The sequence below is a fragment of the Galleria mellonella genome, unplaced genomic scaffold (genome assembly GCF_026898425.1).
Source record: "Galleria mellonella isolate WM207_F2 unplaced genomic scaffold, CSIRO_AGI_GalMel_v1 utg64, whole genome shotgun sequence".
Lineage (NCBI taxonomy): Eukaryota > Metazoa > Arthropoda > Insecta > Lepidoptera > Pyralidae > Galleria > Galleria mellonella.
Genome location: NW_026442133.1, coordinates 9,483,482 through 9,502,405, shown reverse-complemented (window position 1 = coordinate 9,502,405; position 18,924 = coordinate 9,483,482). Strand labels below are relative to the sequence as shown.

Sequence of the window (18,924 nt, the reverse complement as noted above, 5' to 3'; positions counted from 1 at the left end):
TGATATTAAAAACTATGTCAAATTGACAGCATTAGTAGTTGCTGTATTATAGTGTATATGACTGATTGGCGGACGAAGGCTTTGTACCTTTTCAGTATGGAACCCTAAAAATGATCGCAAGTAAGGGTTTTTATTAATGGATGACAATGGAATGGTAACCCTGCCTGCGCCATCGGTACACACCGATGGGCGCAAGTAAGAGTTAAAGCCTGGCAACCTCGTTTGTAGTTAACTGAAAAGAGGCAACTCGGGTACATTGTATTATATTTTTACTTATTTTTTATTCAAACCAAGTTTCATTAAAAAGTATACAAAAGTCAGCAACGGAATCTTAGGCTACAAATGTAGTACGTTATACTAAGCCAATGGGCTATAAGGAGTATCATGTTCCAAATATATATATATATATATAACAAATAATAATGTCACGTGGCAAGTTATATAGACGTCAAAAAAGTAACATGAAAATATTCTATGTCAAAAAGACCGTTAACGAGATTTGCATGGTAATCTGTTTTCTGTTATTTTTGAGATCGTGTAATTTAGATGTGTACGCATCAATGGATAAGCACTTTTTTGGAATTTTATTTACCACCACGAAGTGGAGGTTTAAGTTATTTAGCTATTTCCCTTATTACTTTTATTTCTTAAACCTTTAATTCTGAAGTTGAATTATTGCAATTATTAGCTCTTTTAAGCTCTTCTCGGAGCGAGTCGCTAGTGTATATATTATATATATATATATATATATATATATATATATTTATATAAACCATACCTTCCTCTTAAATCACTCTATCTATTAAAAAAAAACTGCTTCATAATCCGTCGTGTAATTTTAAAGATTTAAGCATACATAGGGATGGACAGACAGCGACAGCGACTTTATTTTGTACTATGTAGTGATGTACAATTGTCATTATATATAATTAAAATAATATATTCATGTATAAAATATATAATTTAATTAATATATAATATGAATAATATTAAAAAACCAACCTAACATCTTGACGACTCTTTTCGTCGACTGGCTAGACTTCCGTCGAACTTCATGGGTCAGGTGGCGACTTCTTTCAAATAATCTTTGGTCATTATTGTCTTTACTTATACTAGTTTTTCTCAGTCTCAAACCGATGAGTGAATACAAAACTGTAATCAGGACCATCGGGGCAAAGAAGAAGAAAAATGTCGATAATTCAAACGAATGTTCGATTATGACACGTGTTTGCAAACACATTGTGATACCCTGGTGATCTTTAATGCCAAACTGTAGAGCTTGAGGTAATGCAAATGCGAAGGCGGCTACCCATAGCATCATCACGTGTCGTGTTGCACGTGAAAGTTTGGACATCTTGTGCGAGACGAACGGATGACAAATCGCTAAGTATCTTTCTATAGTGAATAGAGTTATTGTCAATACGCTCGCATTTGTAGACGTCTCCGATGCTAGACCTCGAAGCAAACAGAAGCTGTGCCCAAAAACGTAAGGCCATTTGGACCAGATAGAATACATTTCTTGGGGTATTCCACTTACTAAGAGGAGTAGGTCTGATATTGCTAAACTGAACAAGTAATAGTTAGTAGCTGTGTGCATACTTTTGTTTCTGACTATCACTAAGCATGTAAATATATTACCGATTAACCCAGTTACAAATATAAGTGAGTAAATTATTGTTATAGGCAGAACTATATACAATGGATCTCTTTGAGGACCAAATATGAGGGTTGGGTCAGCAACTAGAGAGCCATTGGTAGTTTCATTAATAAAGTCTTCTGTAGAACCCATGATGTGTTGTTTGCATTACTTTGATTAACTTTCATATCGTTTTATCAAAAAAAAAATGCTTCAGTAGAGTCTTCCATTTTCTTTACTGGATATCCTCATGACATCTGAAAATAAAAAAAGGCATGTGAATATATTGGACTACACGTACAAATACACGTATAAATTATATAAACAATTGTTATATCTTTAGATCAAATTCTTAGTATTTGGCTATTGTTTACTATTATTTCGAGTTTTATAAGACGAATCGAATGATATGTTTGTCAAAATCAATAAAGCTATTGATCGTTCAAAGTGTTATATGGGTTAATCCTGTTTTTAACCTACAAAAAGGCATCTTCATCAATTAAAAAAAATATAATAAAAAATTATCTGTATTATTTTATTATTCATGTTTCAATATGTCATCATCTTCCTACCCTTATCCCACTTATTATTTGGGGTTGGCATAATATGGTTTTATCCATATTACAAAAAGATTTGGTTTTTAGTTTCACGACCGGCCACCTTCCTGACGTCAACCCACTGGTCAACTCGTGGTTTCCGCCACCTGCGGTATGGAGGAAAGGATTGAGGAAAAAAGGATGTTTCAATATGTACTGTATGTACTAAAAATGTAATGGCTATATACGTTTAAAATAAATAATAATGTATTTTTTTATAATAAAAAATACTTTACAGAGTCGTCAATCCGCGTGACAGAGGTGTATTTCATACAAATCACAGTTGTCTCCTGCTACCTGAGCCTGTGTATAATTTATATCCATTTTGTAATAGTGACTAAAATTTTTTGACATTTTTAATAAAAAAATAAAAAAATCTCGTCTCTCACTACATACTGTTTTAGTAGGTATATTCGGTCACATGTTTTTCCATTCAAACGATGCATATACACGGCTCGCTTTTGTTACCGTCGATTAGGTATTTAGCCCTCCCTCCTCCTCCCTGGGATTAGCTCTTTAGGACCCAGAAATCGCGCGTTAGCCGCCTGGAATCTGTGTATGGAGGTGCGTGTGTTTATTCGGCGACAACTTCATCACGTAAGTATTGGACAAAAATATATCAATCACAGTTACTTCTTATTATTTAATATTTTGCATAATAAGAAACACTTTCATGCCAATCTGTTAGATTTGTATTTTGTGGTAACGTTTAAATATTATCAATTTTGTAAGTAAGATTTACCCGTCACGCTACAACTCCGTCACAAAAATATTGTGACGGAGTGGTAAAGTATTTTTTACCACTCCATCACGGAGTGGTAAAAAATACTTGCAAAGAATATAATATTTATTTTATCTCATAAAATATAAGAATCTGTTAAAATAGGACCGGTACTTATTATAGTTACTTGTTCGATATAAAGTTTATCTAATGTTTTTCTAATGTTTACATACTTATTTACATATTTTATTCTTCAAGATATTATCATGACGAAATAGAAGACGTTAATAGCAGTAGATAGACAGCGGCGTTGCCATGAGATACGAAAAAATGATCCAGAAAAGGTAGCTGAAGTAAAACGCAAAGATCTCGAGAGATATCATACTCGTAAGAAGCTTGTGGCTGACATGACCTTGAGAAAACATTGTATCATGAAAAGAAAATAGTAACAAGGAGATAAAAAAAGAAAGGGGAAAAACAGATGCTTGGAAACGTATTGTTAAACACGCCGGCTCCATCGCTAATACCAGTAGATCCAGTAATGCGTCCTTATTCTAAAACACTGACTAATTCAGAAGTATCTAGCTCAAGGAGGAGGAAGAGAGTAAAAAGAGATAGAATAAAGTTATACAGAGAGAATATTAGATTTTATAATCTAATATTATTATCTTATGATAAAATATCTTGAATTTTTTTTAATCAGGACAAAGAGAAGGGAGCTGCTGATGGTGTTGGTAGAACTTTGAAACGCCAAGCTGATGTTATTGTAGCAAAAGGCAAAGATATCGGAGATGCGTTAGAATTCTTTTTCTCCCTTCTGTCCTGTCCCTGATATCTTCAGCAAAATAAATTATTTTTGTTGACAGACGAAGACATAAACAATATTTTAACCCTGAAAGGAACCATGCAAATCCAAGCAATATTTTACTCCTGAAAGGAACCATGAAAATCCACCAACTGTTCTCAGAAACTTGTGGAATCTTAAACTATAGGGTACTGAGTTGTTTTTGTGAACAATTCTGTTCGTGTCACTTTCCTGAAACTTATTGGCCTCTGCCTGAAATAGAATCCAATATTGACAATATTTTCGACCAGTTGTTTCCTAACGAAAAAGAGGACGTTGCAATTCATGAAGCGAAGGATTTGTCGCTCACTGATATTACGAACAAAATTGGCATGCCTCGAAAAAGATTTTATGATATTGTGTATGACCCGGATGAATCATCTGATGAAGATCAGCCATCGGCTACATATAAAAACAAAGATTCCTCTAATCCAACGGCCGTTTCTAGTACTTCTTATGAAACATTTCATCTTAAGGACATTCATTCAAGGAATATACATAAAAGATGGTGTACATGTACTCATTAAAGTCAAAAGTGAAAGGAATGTTCAATACTCATACGCTGGAGTAGCAAAAAGTAACGTTGACGAAGAAGGCGACGTTCTGGTGATGTCCCTGAAAACAATCGATGATTGTGGAAAATTGTTTAAATTCGTGGAGAATGACTTATCGTATGTTCCATATGAGGATTTGATTAAAATTCTACCAAATCCAAAGGTAGCTAAAAAAGAAAGAAAAAGGTTTTTTGAATTTGATGAGCCTTTGCCAGTGTTCGAAAAGTAAGACTGATTAGGACTAGCATGATTTATGGAGAATGTAATTTGTTGTTGATGATAATATAAAATAATATTTTATTTTAAGTTTTCAGTCAAATTAGATATTTTTTTAGTTGAGATAAGTAGAGTATAAGAAGTCTTATAATTTAATTATACTAATACGGATCTCTCATTCCAAAGGTTCTGCAATGTGATTTTATTAGTATGTAAGTATTTCGGTTTTAAGAAAGTTAAAGACTGTTAAATATTTAATTATTCTAAAAAAATAATAAATGATTCTAAATAAGTACATTCAAAACTAATTTTATTCCAAAATACAACCTGATATTTTATCGAATAACAACTCTGTCACATACTCTACCACTCTGTCACGATAATGTCTCCTGGTTTTAAAACTTATATAGCCATTTTTATATTTTGTTATGAATAGTACAATTTCGGAAAAATCATATTAAAAATAGTTAACTACTATAATCTACGACATTAATATTTCTGTGCTAGAAGTGATTAAAATTGAATTATAGCAAAAATATATTTCAAACTAGCTGCAATTGTGACAGAGTGGTATAAGATTAAAAATATGTATTTATTATTATATTATATACAGAAGTATTGCTTTGTAAGTTTTCTAAAAGGACCATTTGATTATTATTGTAACAAATAATTTGCAAGCTATCTGAGTTAAACTATTTGATACAAAAAATAAAAGACATTGTAACGGAGGTGTACAATTATTAGTCCAATCCATCTTTGCCTTGAAAATCTTTGAATTGAAAAGTTTGTAAACTTCGCGGCCAACAACTTTTTCAGATAAAATAGACATTCAGCTATCACAAAACATAAAAGATTTGACTAGAAAGCGTAATATTTTTTTTGGAATTTTGAGTGTATAGTTTAATAACATGTAGGTTAAAAAAAAGAATGACCATATATACTCAATCACGAATAGACATAAAAAATGTTACTCTAAAACAAGAAAAAAGAAAGCAATTTCATAATAATAAAATAATTTTTATTCAAGTAAACTTAATAATAAGCATTTTGAATAGTATTTTTTTTATAAACTACTGTCCAGTTCGAAACGCAATTTTAGCTGAGAAGAACAATCACAATCCGCAGCATCGTGACGTAAACGGTCAATGTCAATAGCATCAAAAATGCGCTGCATAAGGATTTTCCGTTTACCTTTGGGAGGACGAATTTTATAAGACAGATAAATGAGGTTATGGAAGGAAAATGCATCTGCAGGATATTGGCCATGTTTCGCAACATGGTCAGGAGAGGAGACTAAAATCAAATCAAGTAAGGAAGGATTACAGTTAGGAAAGAAATGGGTGGCTTGGAGGGGCAGGATCTCTAGATTGCAAGCATGGGCCAGAGACTTAAGACGATTCGCACGCAGGTCATTTTTACGAAGGCAAGTATTAAAGTCCCCCATAATAATAGTGTGATTATAGGACGGGATTAGGTTCTCTAAGAGGCTTTCAAAAGAGGAAAAATAATCAGTAGTGAAAGATGGACTATAGAAAACTCCTAGTAGAACCTTGATATGACAGAGAGTTATTTCAAGGAAAAGGTGTTCAAAATTGCAGGAAGAATTTGTCGTTAAAGAAGAGTTAATAATAGCGTAAGGTATATCAGAACGAAGGTATATAGCTATATATATAGGTATATGTAATGTCCTTTTTATGAAAAATTTCTACTAATTGCGGCTATGTGTGGTAACGAGTGGCAAGTATATTGAACAGGAGATGCTGATTTGTATCACCTGATTATTAGTACATTAGATTTCTCTAACGATATTGTATCGTACCGTAAGTTTCCTAAGTAAACTGTCAAATGTACCTACACTTTTTGGACCCCCCAGCAAAGAAACTAAAAATATTTTTACAATTATTTCCATTTAGTTGTGTAGGTCGACAATATGTAAAATTGTTCCTAATTTCAAATCAAAAGCATTAGTAGTTGCTGAGATGTAGGGCTGTGACAGACAGAAAGACGGACGCATGGCCGGACGGACATAGTCGTATCAGAAGGGTTCTTTTGTACTATTTTGTGTATGGAACCCTTAAAAGAAAAATATTTGTTTATTATTGCTTTTTGTTGAACTATTAATAAAGTAATAAGTGAATTTGTTTGTAACCTCTTGGCGCTTTAACGGTTAAATAAATTATTTTGAAATTTAGTATATTATAAATTAATATATATATATATATATATATATATATATATATATATATATATATATATATATATATATATATATATATATATATATATATGTATATATAATTCATTATAATTGGGATAGAGAATGCTAAAGTACAGCTACTAAAGATTATATAACTGTTTCTTATACCGGTCAATCGATATCTATTTGAGTCATGTGGACGAATCGGGTAAAAACTAGTTTGTATTTAATATGTTTGTATATATAAATATGTTATAGTGTATGTTTTTATATATAATATGCTAACTACATAGCATAGATGACACTTATGAATCGACGGACCATTATTAATATCGATGGATCGAACAGAATAGTTTAGAATCTTGACTAAAAGATAATAATTTTCTTATTTGATTGTAAAATCTAATAGTAGTTTTCTTAACCCATTATAATTTTTATAAATTTAAAGTAATACTTACAACTATTACACTTATTTATTTTTTGCACAATTTTTATTTTTACCATAAATCAAGGAATCAATTCACTACAATGGTTTATAAGTATAAACTGTTTATGTTAATAGAAAGAATCTTCACCAGAGAGCAACACTTTACTAGTACTAATCTGTTTTTGATGATTTCATTGTTTTTAAACCAAATATTAGTTATGAAGGGGGGTGTGTTCGGGTTATTCCATTTTAATTGTTGTTAAGTAACATATCTAATATTAATTACAAATGTTGTTTCAATGTCAACTGTCAGGAAATTCCCAAGTAATTGCAAGCCAACGATAATAATATACATATACATTATGCATTATCCATATAAAATAGACCATAGACAATCCATTCTACTTATGAGTACCTATAAGGTTTCAAATAACATTATTGTAAACATTGTAAAGTTAGTAAATGGCAAAAAGTACTTTATTATTAACTAGTAGAGCTCCGCGGTTATGTCTGCAGGTAAATTGGGATAAGAGGTAATTGTAATTAAGTCAATCTAGTACATATTAATTGATATATGGTCTACTTCTATCCGTGTTTCAAATTTCATTAAAATTCATTAATTTGTTTAAGCCTGATTAAGCCTATACACTCGTCATATCTGTACAAAATTTCGTATTTATTATATGTTTAATAAGATTAGTAGAAATAATAGTATTATATTAAAATATTATTAATGAAATATTTAAACGTTTTTGTCAGACAATACCTAAAAGACAGATACTAAGATCGTAGAAATACCATAATTTTATGGGTATTCTATATTGCTTCTCTATACGAATTTACTTACCCTTGTGAAATAAATGTAAATTGACAGATTATTATAATTAGGACCGCAAGAAGGATTTGAGCGTAAACAAACAAGTAATCTTTTGAGTGGGAGACTGTGTTTGTTTATGTAATTCACGCTACTGTGCCAGTAATGGAATTGGATATGTTTATCAAGTACCTAAATGCAACCAATCATAAGGATTGGATCGGTTGGATACCCTAATTTATCCACGCTTAAATATTAATAAATATAAACTGATGCTACTTGGATAAACTAAGTTATTGTGTCTACAATAATATTATAAATGTGAATGTTTGTTAAGATGTTTGTTAGTTAATTTCGTTACAGTAGGAGAACGGATTTGAAATGAAGATAATCGGTTGACCATTATCTTGGACTAACACAAGATATGAATATATGTACTATATATAAGATACTTTTAACTCTAATTAAATAATTCAGGCCTTTATAAAGTCTGAATTATATTGTCAACTAGTTTTTTTCTATTATGTTGTTCGCATAACCCGGATATTATATTAAAAAATAACTTACGTCCTTTTGCGTTCCAAATACATTTACTATAAGGGGATAAACAAACAATTAAATAAATAATCAAACTTTTAGGTATATTTACAATATTATATAAGTATAGATCATTATCTCCAATTTCAGCTAATGTTTGACTACTATGCGTTATTTTAGTTACATAGTATAATACAAATTACCAGGCATTCCAGGAAAGGTTAGCGTTGTACCTACTTAATAGTGCAATGTCTGAGTTGTATGATATAGATATACGAAGTGTAATGATAGCGTTATGAAGATCATAAAAAACCAGTTTATTATGAGTCCAACGAGCGCATCAAGGACTTAAAGCTATTTATTAACGTACTAGTATTTACCAGGGCTTCACTTGTATTTTTTGGATTTCTACATGGGCTGTTTAGCGCGAAGAGGTAAAGAATTTTCCGTATAAGTTCAGTATACCGCGCAAACTCATACACACATACATACACAAAATATTAAAGAAAAAAACAAAATAAAAAGTATTGGGAACTCCCACCATTTTATTAACGTTTATTAATAAAAAGTAGAATTACTAATTATTCCGTGTTTTTTTTTTATGCAACTTAGAATGGCAAACAAGCTGACGGCTCAACTGATGGAAAGTGGCAACCGTCGCCTATAGACATGAGCAGTACCATGGACATAACAGAGTATACTGTTTCGCTCATGATACTCTCCATGCGTTGCCACTCCTGAGGATTCCTCTGTATCTTGTAAATCATTGCCATTTCCCACTCTTCAAACCGAAATACAGTCATGCAAACGCAACTGCTTCATGGTAGAAATACGAATGGGACAGAGGTGCTCAAGCAAACAACATTTGTACAAAGTCTCCCTCTGATATTATTAATATTATTCCGTGTATCCCTTATATGGTGTCGTATCATGACATCGTTATTAACTTATAAAATTTAATTGATATTGATTTAATAAGATTGTGATCAAGTGCGCTCATAAATTACATCAAACAAAATATCAATAACATGCATTTATTTACCAATAGTCTTAGTCATCAACTAATTAGCTATATGTCAAAAGTAAACATTTGGAATTTTAGGTTCGATTTTTGCCTTGGTTGTCTTTATCTACTGTTTTAGTAATTCAAGCAGAAAATAAATAGTTTACCAATCATTATTACTATTTCCAATAAAATATTTCTAATATTATAAAATGCAAAAAAAGATGTTTGGTTAATTTATTAATAACATGCTTAAACGGCCGAACTTATCTGAAAAAAAATTAATGCCAATATTGTTCTAGATCAACGTACTAGCTACATTCTTATCCCAAAAAAGATCTGTGCTCTCAGACATTCCCTGTTTGGTTTCTCATAACACACGGTATCCTAGCGTAAGAATTAATCAATTGGAGTGATTGTGTAACACTTAATATTATTATTGAGTTTGTTACAGCATATTTTGACACTTTGAATGACATCGATAAAATCAATTTTCATTGAGGACAGATTTCTCAGGTATTTCTGTCACGTGAATTCACCATCTTAATTTAGAAGATCAAAGTTTTGAACATACGATTTATAATGAGCAAGATTTAGGTACTAGAAAGAAATTTTTGAAATAAATTTACGGGACAGTGTTTTTTGTTGTAAGTGAAATATATAAACCGTACTAAAAATAAATGTATAATACAAAAATTAAAATAGATTTATTATTCTTACATTTCTATGTTTACTTGGTGCTGCAGTGAATTGGATAATTGAAACACTAATTTGAGTGTTGATTGTAATGATAAATTATTTATTACTTATTAATTTAAAATAATTTAATGTTTAGCAATATGAAGACAAATATAGGCGCAATAATCTAGTGCAAGCGGAGGAATGAGGTTGATATAGAACCCTATACCGAGCCGCCTGATGAATGTGGCAATACTCGTAGTAGAATAATATTTTGTGAACTTTTTTCATAAGAACTGTTAGGTATAGATGATAATAGGACTTTTGTCTAGCACCTACCTACCTGTCTGTTACCTACGTTGCTTATCTTTATCGATTTATTACATATGAAACTGACTGAACAACTTCTATATTTTATTCAATATCTTGTAATTTATTTTGTATGTTAAAATCGAAATTATTATAATCCTTTTAAGGAAGTATTTTGTGACTGAAATTGAAGATTCTGACACGCGCCTAGTTAATGGGGTGAAAATGGAATGTTTCGTCTGCGTTATCGGTATACACTGGCGAGGTACTATTGAGTGATGACAGATGTTTTTATCTTTTTATATTTGTACAATGTTCAAATTATTTTATGTAACAATCTTTAAAAACGTTTGACGATTCTTTCTGGTTTCACTTTAAAAGAATGCGATTTGTAATTTTATTTATAATACTACAATGTAAGTGTATGACAACTATCGCAATTAACGTACAACTTGAAACTAGCAACGCTATTGAAAGAAGTTTGTATACTTGTACAACACAATCCTCGGTCATTATAAAACAGCAATTTACTTGGTTACTCATGTTAGAGTAACGCACGCGATTATTTTATTCAATGTTGAGGACATTATTATTCGTAATTGCATAATATGACTGTTAATTGAATGGAAAAATTGCTTTGTCTTGATACGTGGGATTCCCACGTATCAAGACAAAGCAATTTTTCCAAAAAATAACGGCTATACGAGCTATTCAGCTCATATAGCCGTTATTTTTTGTTTTAAACATAAACGTTAAATTGCTTTATATGTGTCACTTATAACATTTGTAACTGTAGAAAAGTATCGGAATATAAATATTAATAATATGGAATAGATACAAAACAAGTTAGTAGCAGTTTTATATATCTTGCCTGAGAGGTACTACTATTATGCCCGTCATTGTATTCTGAAGAGTAGGATAGGCTTACTATAGAGGCTAGTGTTTGTAATAGAACTAAACTAGTTGTTTGCATAATGCATGAAATTAGTTACAAGATAGGTATATATTAGTTGTGAAAATTGATTTTCTTTAGTGGAATATATAATACCGTTGAAGTCACGGTTCCGTCGGTATCAAAACTAGCGACGCTAGATACATGTAACTTTTACACATTATTTAGGATTTTTTCTATCGGACGTGGCCCTTTAAAATGTCCATATCGACGTTCAAAGATACATTTTTGTGAAGCTTTACTCGCATTCTGTAGCGGTCACCAGTTAGTTCTGGGATGGTCCACTCGGACTTCTTTCCTAAATATGTCAATGCTTCTATATCATGAATTAAATATAATACGTCATCATCATGTCAACAATAGCTTTATTAAAAATCAGGTATCACACAGTATTAGTACTGTCATGGTATCATAAAAGTAATATCTGTATTAACAAAATTGTGAAACTTCGTTTTATGGCAGTAGTTTCCTCATATAATTTTTTTAAGAATAAGAAGTTACCCATGTGTTTGGATGCACTTGATCCAATATCTCTGTATCTCGTATAAATTTTGTATAAATGCAAACAAATAAAAAAATGGACTCGGTAGATAGCGATAGGACGTGAAACAACGTTTACCGGCTAGTCTAGTTATATTATATAGTCAGGTAGATAGTTAAGTAATTAATCATGGGATTATGATATCTTTCTAACGGACATCCTATTTGACATTGAAATTTTTGCTGTATGTTTAAGCTTCTAAGATATTTTTGTTTACCATAAATTTATATTCTCTTGCTTAATATGCTTCAAATACCAATTAAATATCGATCGTCTAATAACCAAATATTACGGTCTAAATATATACTTGAATCTTGCAAAACATAACTGGCCACTAAGAACATCGCAATAAAACTGGCCACTAATAAAAAAGAAAATCTCATCATGTTCTATAAAATATATATATATATATATATATATTCGTCTTTTGTTATTATGAAGAAATTATTCCCGTTTTGCACTTAATTATATTTTCTCACTATTTTTTTTTATAAAAATACATATTTTAATGTGTTTTCACACGAATATTATGATAGTACTGCCATATAAATAATTGAAATAGTGTTTAATAATTCAAGAAACTCTCCATATCCTGTAATCGGCTTTCTTCATCGGTATTTTATGAGTATGTATGACTATTTGTTTTACTGTAGCCAAGAGATATATATTTATTTCTTAATTTATTTCTAGTTTGTGGAAAAACATCCTTATACAATTAGTTAAGTTTCTGCATGGAGTGACTACTTACACGCCGTTTCTTCACTATATTCAGCGTCTTCAGTTTTCATTTGTGATATATATTTAATATTCATAGATTAGGTAAATAATATTATTTTAAGTGTCAATATAGATTTGTATGTAATATTTAGGTGTTCTTATGTCTTATCAATATTTTTTCGACACTTCTTACCCAATTTTAACCAATCTCAGTATTGTATTGTATTGTATTGTATCTGTTTTTATTACGCCGATTTTCTTTACATCTGATTTTATGCACTTTCATTGGTATATTGTATTGAATTTGCATTGCGGTTTACAAGTACTAAAAATATCAAAAAAATACCCAAATTTCTCCAGGATCATTTAATTTTTATTGAATGAAATAGCCAATCTGGAGATATTCCGTCAAGAACTATTCTAATTATAAGTTACAATAAGTTATAAGTTAAATACAAGTACTTTTTTACCTACATTTTACAAGGCGTTAACTAGGACCGATTTAAATCTTTATTATTATATTACTATTAAGTTATGATCGTTTTATGTCAAATGATATTAGGTATTTCTTCAATAAATTTTAGATATTTGATATTACAACAATTTTATTTTTGTACTCATCCTGAAGAAGATTTCCGGATAAAGTATAAACAATTGTCGGAAATGATTAACACAGTAAGTTCATTAAATTCATGATATCCAGTATCGTTTATTTAGTGACACATATTTTAGCTTGTTATTCATGAATATTAAATATCCATTTTTGATGTCTTGATTGAGACGTAACTTTTTGGTATTTATTATTTGAGACGTTATGACCTTTTAATCTCTGATAAAATAATTTTATTGGTTAACTGTACTTGTGACTTAGACCACGTGGCAGTCAAAATTAATTACATCTTTGAAAATGCAATGTACTTAAGTTGTTTCATGATACGCTGGACCGATTCTAATTAATAACATATATGTATACTAGTTATGAAATTGGGTTAATATTAACCCAAATATTTCGTTGAAATTTGAAAGTCATTTAGCCATTTTTATGTTACACTATAATAAATATTCAGACATCTATAAATTTTAGAAATGGTTGGTTGGTTTATTTCCCGAAAATTTTGCGAAAAAATTCAATATAGAGCCTTTTCGAGCGTTACGATTTTATTATAGTTTATGTAGCGTCCTAAACATAAACAGTTATAAGGGATACATGTTATTAATGATAAATTCTCTAAATATGTGCTTTTTGCTGATTAGCTAAGTTTGTGTGGTAATCTTACTTGTTTACGAAAGGAAGGACCGTCGTTTTATTTGATGATACTATTAACAATTTGATTATGGCATGTGTTTCTACAGGCTTTAATCTAAATCATTGGCATCCTTTTAAGAGAATGAATAGAAAAACGACTGCAGTCTTGAGTTTCATATAATAACTGAACAGCTAAATGTACCTTTTTAGTACGGGAGGTTTAAAATTTTATTTGCATTTATCAATCAACTGTAAACAAAATATAATGTACTTATTTTTAAAATACCTCGTTATAGACTTAATTTGTGTCACTCATAAAAGGGGTATCCATTAGTTGGCAAAATGCACAAAATGCTTTTTTATCAGTTCCGTTTAAAAGTTGACTGTTTTTTTTTTTTAATTTAAATAGGAAAGAAAGTACATTTTTGTTATATTTATAAGTGATTTGTTAATTGTTGAGCAATCTAATATTTTAAATTATTTATAATAGCAAAGGGCATTACGTTCCTATCTTAATCTAACAGTTTATTATAAATTGTGTGTTCATATATATCTAATTGAAGTCTCAGTTGTTAGAGTATACAATATGTGTCGAACCAAATTTAATGAGAATGATTGAATGAATTCAGATGTAAAATTCGAATTGTAATTAAAATTTCATATAGGTATATCAATTTAGGAATTTGTTCCATAAAAATAGTGACTTTGCAAATTAACATTAAATTGTATGGATACGTCATCAAGTATCATAATAATGAATACAAGATAGATTTTTATAAAAAAACATTTGAATTTGTTTACAAAGTATTAATAAAAGGTTTATTGTCTCTTATACCGTTGTGTAGGTATCGTGAAGTTTATTTGTATTGTAATTAATAAGTAGGTTGATGGAGGTTGGAGGTAAATGTGAAGATACAACACTGGTGACTTGAATTAAGCAGTTTCAATTTTGACATAATTTTTCGACCTGGAAAAGAAAATTTGGTAGCTGACACATTGTCACGAGCTAACAATTTTGTAGCATCAACATCAAGGAGTTCGTTACTAGATTACACAATACTCTTTGTCATCCAGGCATAACACGAACTGGGTAAGAACTAAGAATTTTTTCGGTAGAAGATGTCAACGTTATAATGGAATTATTTGGAAAACTATTTAACTTTCATTTATTTCTCTTAAATTGCCTATAAATGCATGGGAATTGGTTACTACTCAAGCATTGCATAGTATTCGTTCATTGCTATGTACGAGTACTGGGTGCACGCCCCATGAAAGGATGTTTTTACACCTCCGTAGGTTCAATGGCTAATTAACTCCCACATGGCTAACGGAAGGCCAGACTGTGTTCATGAAAAATATGGTAAGAAGAAGTAAATATGGTCCCTTAGTCGGAGAAGTAGAAGTAGTTAACGTAAATTCGCTTTATTCTCAAGTCCGTCTGCGGAATGGTCGGGAAACTACGGTTTCCAACAGACACTTGGCTCCGGCTAATCTTTCGTTATGAACTTGAAAGAGACCAGGCTGAAGAAGAAATGCCTCCTGTTGAACATCTTCCTACTGAAACGGAGATATTTGTTCGCCACTTTGTCAGAGAGCGCCACCCACCTGTTTGTCTTCAAGATTACCACACAGAATTTTAAGACCTAGCGGTGAATGTCGTGATGCCATTAAATATTAGAAGAGTATTTTAGTTAGCGATTGTCATAGATTTTACATGTCAAATAACTATGTAAGATTTTTCAGTTCATTAAAGCCTAAAATTCTAGCAAATTATACTTTCATTCTTATAAACTGCCTAATATAATTATTACAGAATGATATTTACTAAGCGGTATAATATATATAATATACCAGTATTTATTCTATAATATAATAAATAGGTGTATTAGTATCTACTAATACATTTTAGCTATTAAAAATTACACATATAAACACGTATATACCTATATATTTTACTGTTCACGAAATACACGAAATTACAAAGCTGAACCTTGTCTTTCAGCGACATTCATTTTATGGACAATAAAATGTAATGGCTTTTAGAACAGCAGCTCGTGAGGTTAGTTTCTGGGCATTTTTCTAGGCTGTTCAGAAGTATTTTTGAAAGTACATTAAACTTACTGTCTAGACTTCACCGCTCTTACCTTATTCTTTCTAAGTCCATATATACATACATAATTTATATATGACGTTAATTACGTAATACGTTACGTAAATTTCAAAAATATATATTGTTTATGATATCCATCTATAGTATAAAACATTAATGTATCATTAGGCTATAAATAAATTATTATGTAAAAGTAGCTTTTTTCCGTGGCGCTTACATTTTTAGCTCAGGTGGATATTAAAAAAGGTTCTACGATTTAGTCTTCATGTAGTTAGGTAGCTATGTTATAAAAGTTACTAAATACATAAAAGTTGAGGAATTTTATTTACCACATAATTCAAACCATTTTAATATTTTGTGTGTGATGTACCTAATATGTACTCGTAGAGGGGAAAGAGATTGCCAATGATAGGGTTAAAAAGAATATTAATGTAGAATAGTATAGAGGACTATCAGATCGTCTTTTACGCGGTTCGCTTTGGAAACCATCTTATTGAAACCTTCAAAATGAGCCAACTGACTTGGTTTTAACCTCATCTATCCATCACGTAGTGGTGTCTCGTCGGCGTATACTAATAGTGTAGGCGCGGTTATTATTCCGTTTAAAAATATGTATTCTTAAGTTCTGAATTGAAATTAGATAATTTTTAACAAAAGCAATACATTAGATTTTTTTTTTGTTTTAGTCTCGTAGTAATTAAGTATTAACTATATGGATAGTTTGTGTAATATTCCTTATTTCATTGAGAAAACTGATTAAGATAACATTTCAAATTGGTTTTAGAATTGAGGATTTTGTTACTAGTTTGGTTTCCTTTTATTATGTAGTTAAGTAAATATAATTAGATTAAAATTAAGTTTTGTACTCTTTATTATTTCGTCTTAAAGTTTCTATGTAACTTTAAAGTTATAGGTACATGCCCTTCAAAGATTTTATATTTTATTAATATTACAAATGCAAAAATTTGAAACGATGGGTAGATGGCAGTATATTGTATATTTATATACTGATTTACATGGATAAAGCCTTGGGATACAGCTAGTTATAAATATAACAAAAATATGATAACTGTTAACTTTTATTAACACAGACTTAGTACGTACTAATCAGGAACATAAAATTTTACTGATAAGATCAGTGTTATGGAATTATTTTTAAATTCCATACGTACTGTAATTCTACTAGTAAATTAAATAAAATAAATTTTTGTATTTATATACTATTATTTTCGTTCATTTTATTCGCTTACGTATTTATAGAATGAATAAAAAAATGCATTTTCCAATCATTCATCAATGTTGAACATAGGCTCCTCCTGTCCTGTGCCACCTGCATCCACTAACTTCCTGCAATGAATTTGAGATTGTTGCTCCATCTCCTCTCATGAAATTAACGCATTGTAGAACAACTCCTCGCTGTTGTTACTTACTGTTGTTGTTGAATTATTCTACAATGTTTGTTTGTATGGTGTTGCCACGGGCCATGTCGATAGCTTTGGTTCTTCTGTTGACATACTTCATTTCTAGTTTGCACATACAAATTTTCATCAAATTTCTAATACTTTTCAACAATTTTCAAGCGACTTTAAAAAAGAGGTTCTTAATTCGATTGTACTTTTTTATGTTCGTTACCTTATAACTCTGTTGTTTATAAACCGATTTGGAAAATTCTTTTTTATTCTGAAAGGATATGCTTTCCGATTGGTCCCATAGAAAATTTAATAAATTGAATAAATGGCTTAGTTTTTAAATGAAAATAGAAAATAGTTGATTTTGCCACGAACTATTTTTTTTGTGGAACAGAATCTTGAATTATTAAAGTCGATAAATGACGAATAGGATAAATAATTATGTAGTTAAATAGTTGTTGCCTTATGTATGATAAACAAACAACGCCCAGCGACTTCGTCTTTCTTTTTTGCGCGCACTAAGGAAAACGTGTCTGTTATAGGCATGTTTAGGCAGTTTCGGTACAATATGGAATGTCAAGTCTGAATACTATATGATTTCATATATAGGATAGCATTTTAGAACGTCAATAATTTCATTCTACTCTTACAAACACGAAATTTTGAGAGGATGGATGGATGTTTGTTACTCTCTCGCGCACAAACTACTGAACGCATTTGAATGAAATTTGGAGTATGAATAGTTTGTAGCCTAAGTAGTCCTAATATACTTTATATACTGATTCATGTGGGCAAAGCCACGTGACTCGGTTAGTCATAAAATAAACGGGAAACGGTTTCTGAACATACAACAGATTAAACTATATAAATAAGTTTTAATTCCTTTTGCTTTGTTCTAGTGTTACAAGATGTGTTTCTTACTTTAAAGATTCAGTAATAATAAATTTATATACAATACATCCTCATATACATTATGCGCAAATAGGTAATACCTATTGCTTGATTAATTTTACTAAAATACTCCTTTGTATTCAAATGAGAATTTAGTGGAGGTTGAAAGATTAAATGAATTTTCATTATGTTTTTTTCCCTTACAACAACATTTTATAATAATATTATATTTACAAGATGCTTTTAGAATATCGTCGAAAATAGGTTTCTGTTTATGTCAACGTCAGCCATATTTACACTAATATAATATTAAAAGAAGAGTTTGTTTGTTTGAAATCGGTAATCTCTGGAACTATCAGTCGAATTAAAAAAAAAATCTTTTTACATAGCTCTCATTTCGTCAGGATGGTTATAGGCTAATCAATATAACTCTAACTATAAGAGAACCTATGGGATACAGCTAGTTATAGAATAATCGAGAATGATTTCTGAATATAGAATAAGTTTTATAGATTGTTAAAATTTT

At 30.3% G+C, this 18,924-nt stretch overlaps 1 protein-coding gene across 1 annotated transcript in view; it reads right to left on the bottom strand.

Moving 5' to 3' along the window:
* LOC113512301 (pyrokinin-1 receptor-like) overlaps positions 1-18,924 on the bottom strand; it is a 40,150-nt gene that overhangs the window by 6,215 nt on the left and 15,011 nt on the right. The window contains exon 2 of the mRNA XM_026896094.3: positions 1,003-1,893. Within this exon, the coding sequence (XP_026751895.1) occupies positions 1,003-1,789 (787 nt within the window). The 5' untranslated portion in view covers positions 1,790-1,893. The remainder of the gene's footprint in view (positions 1-1,002; positions 1,894-18,924) is intronic.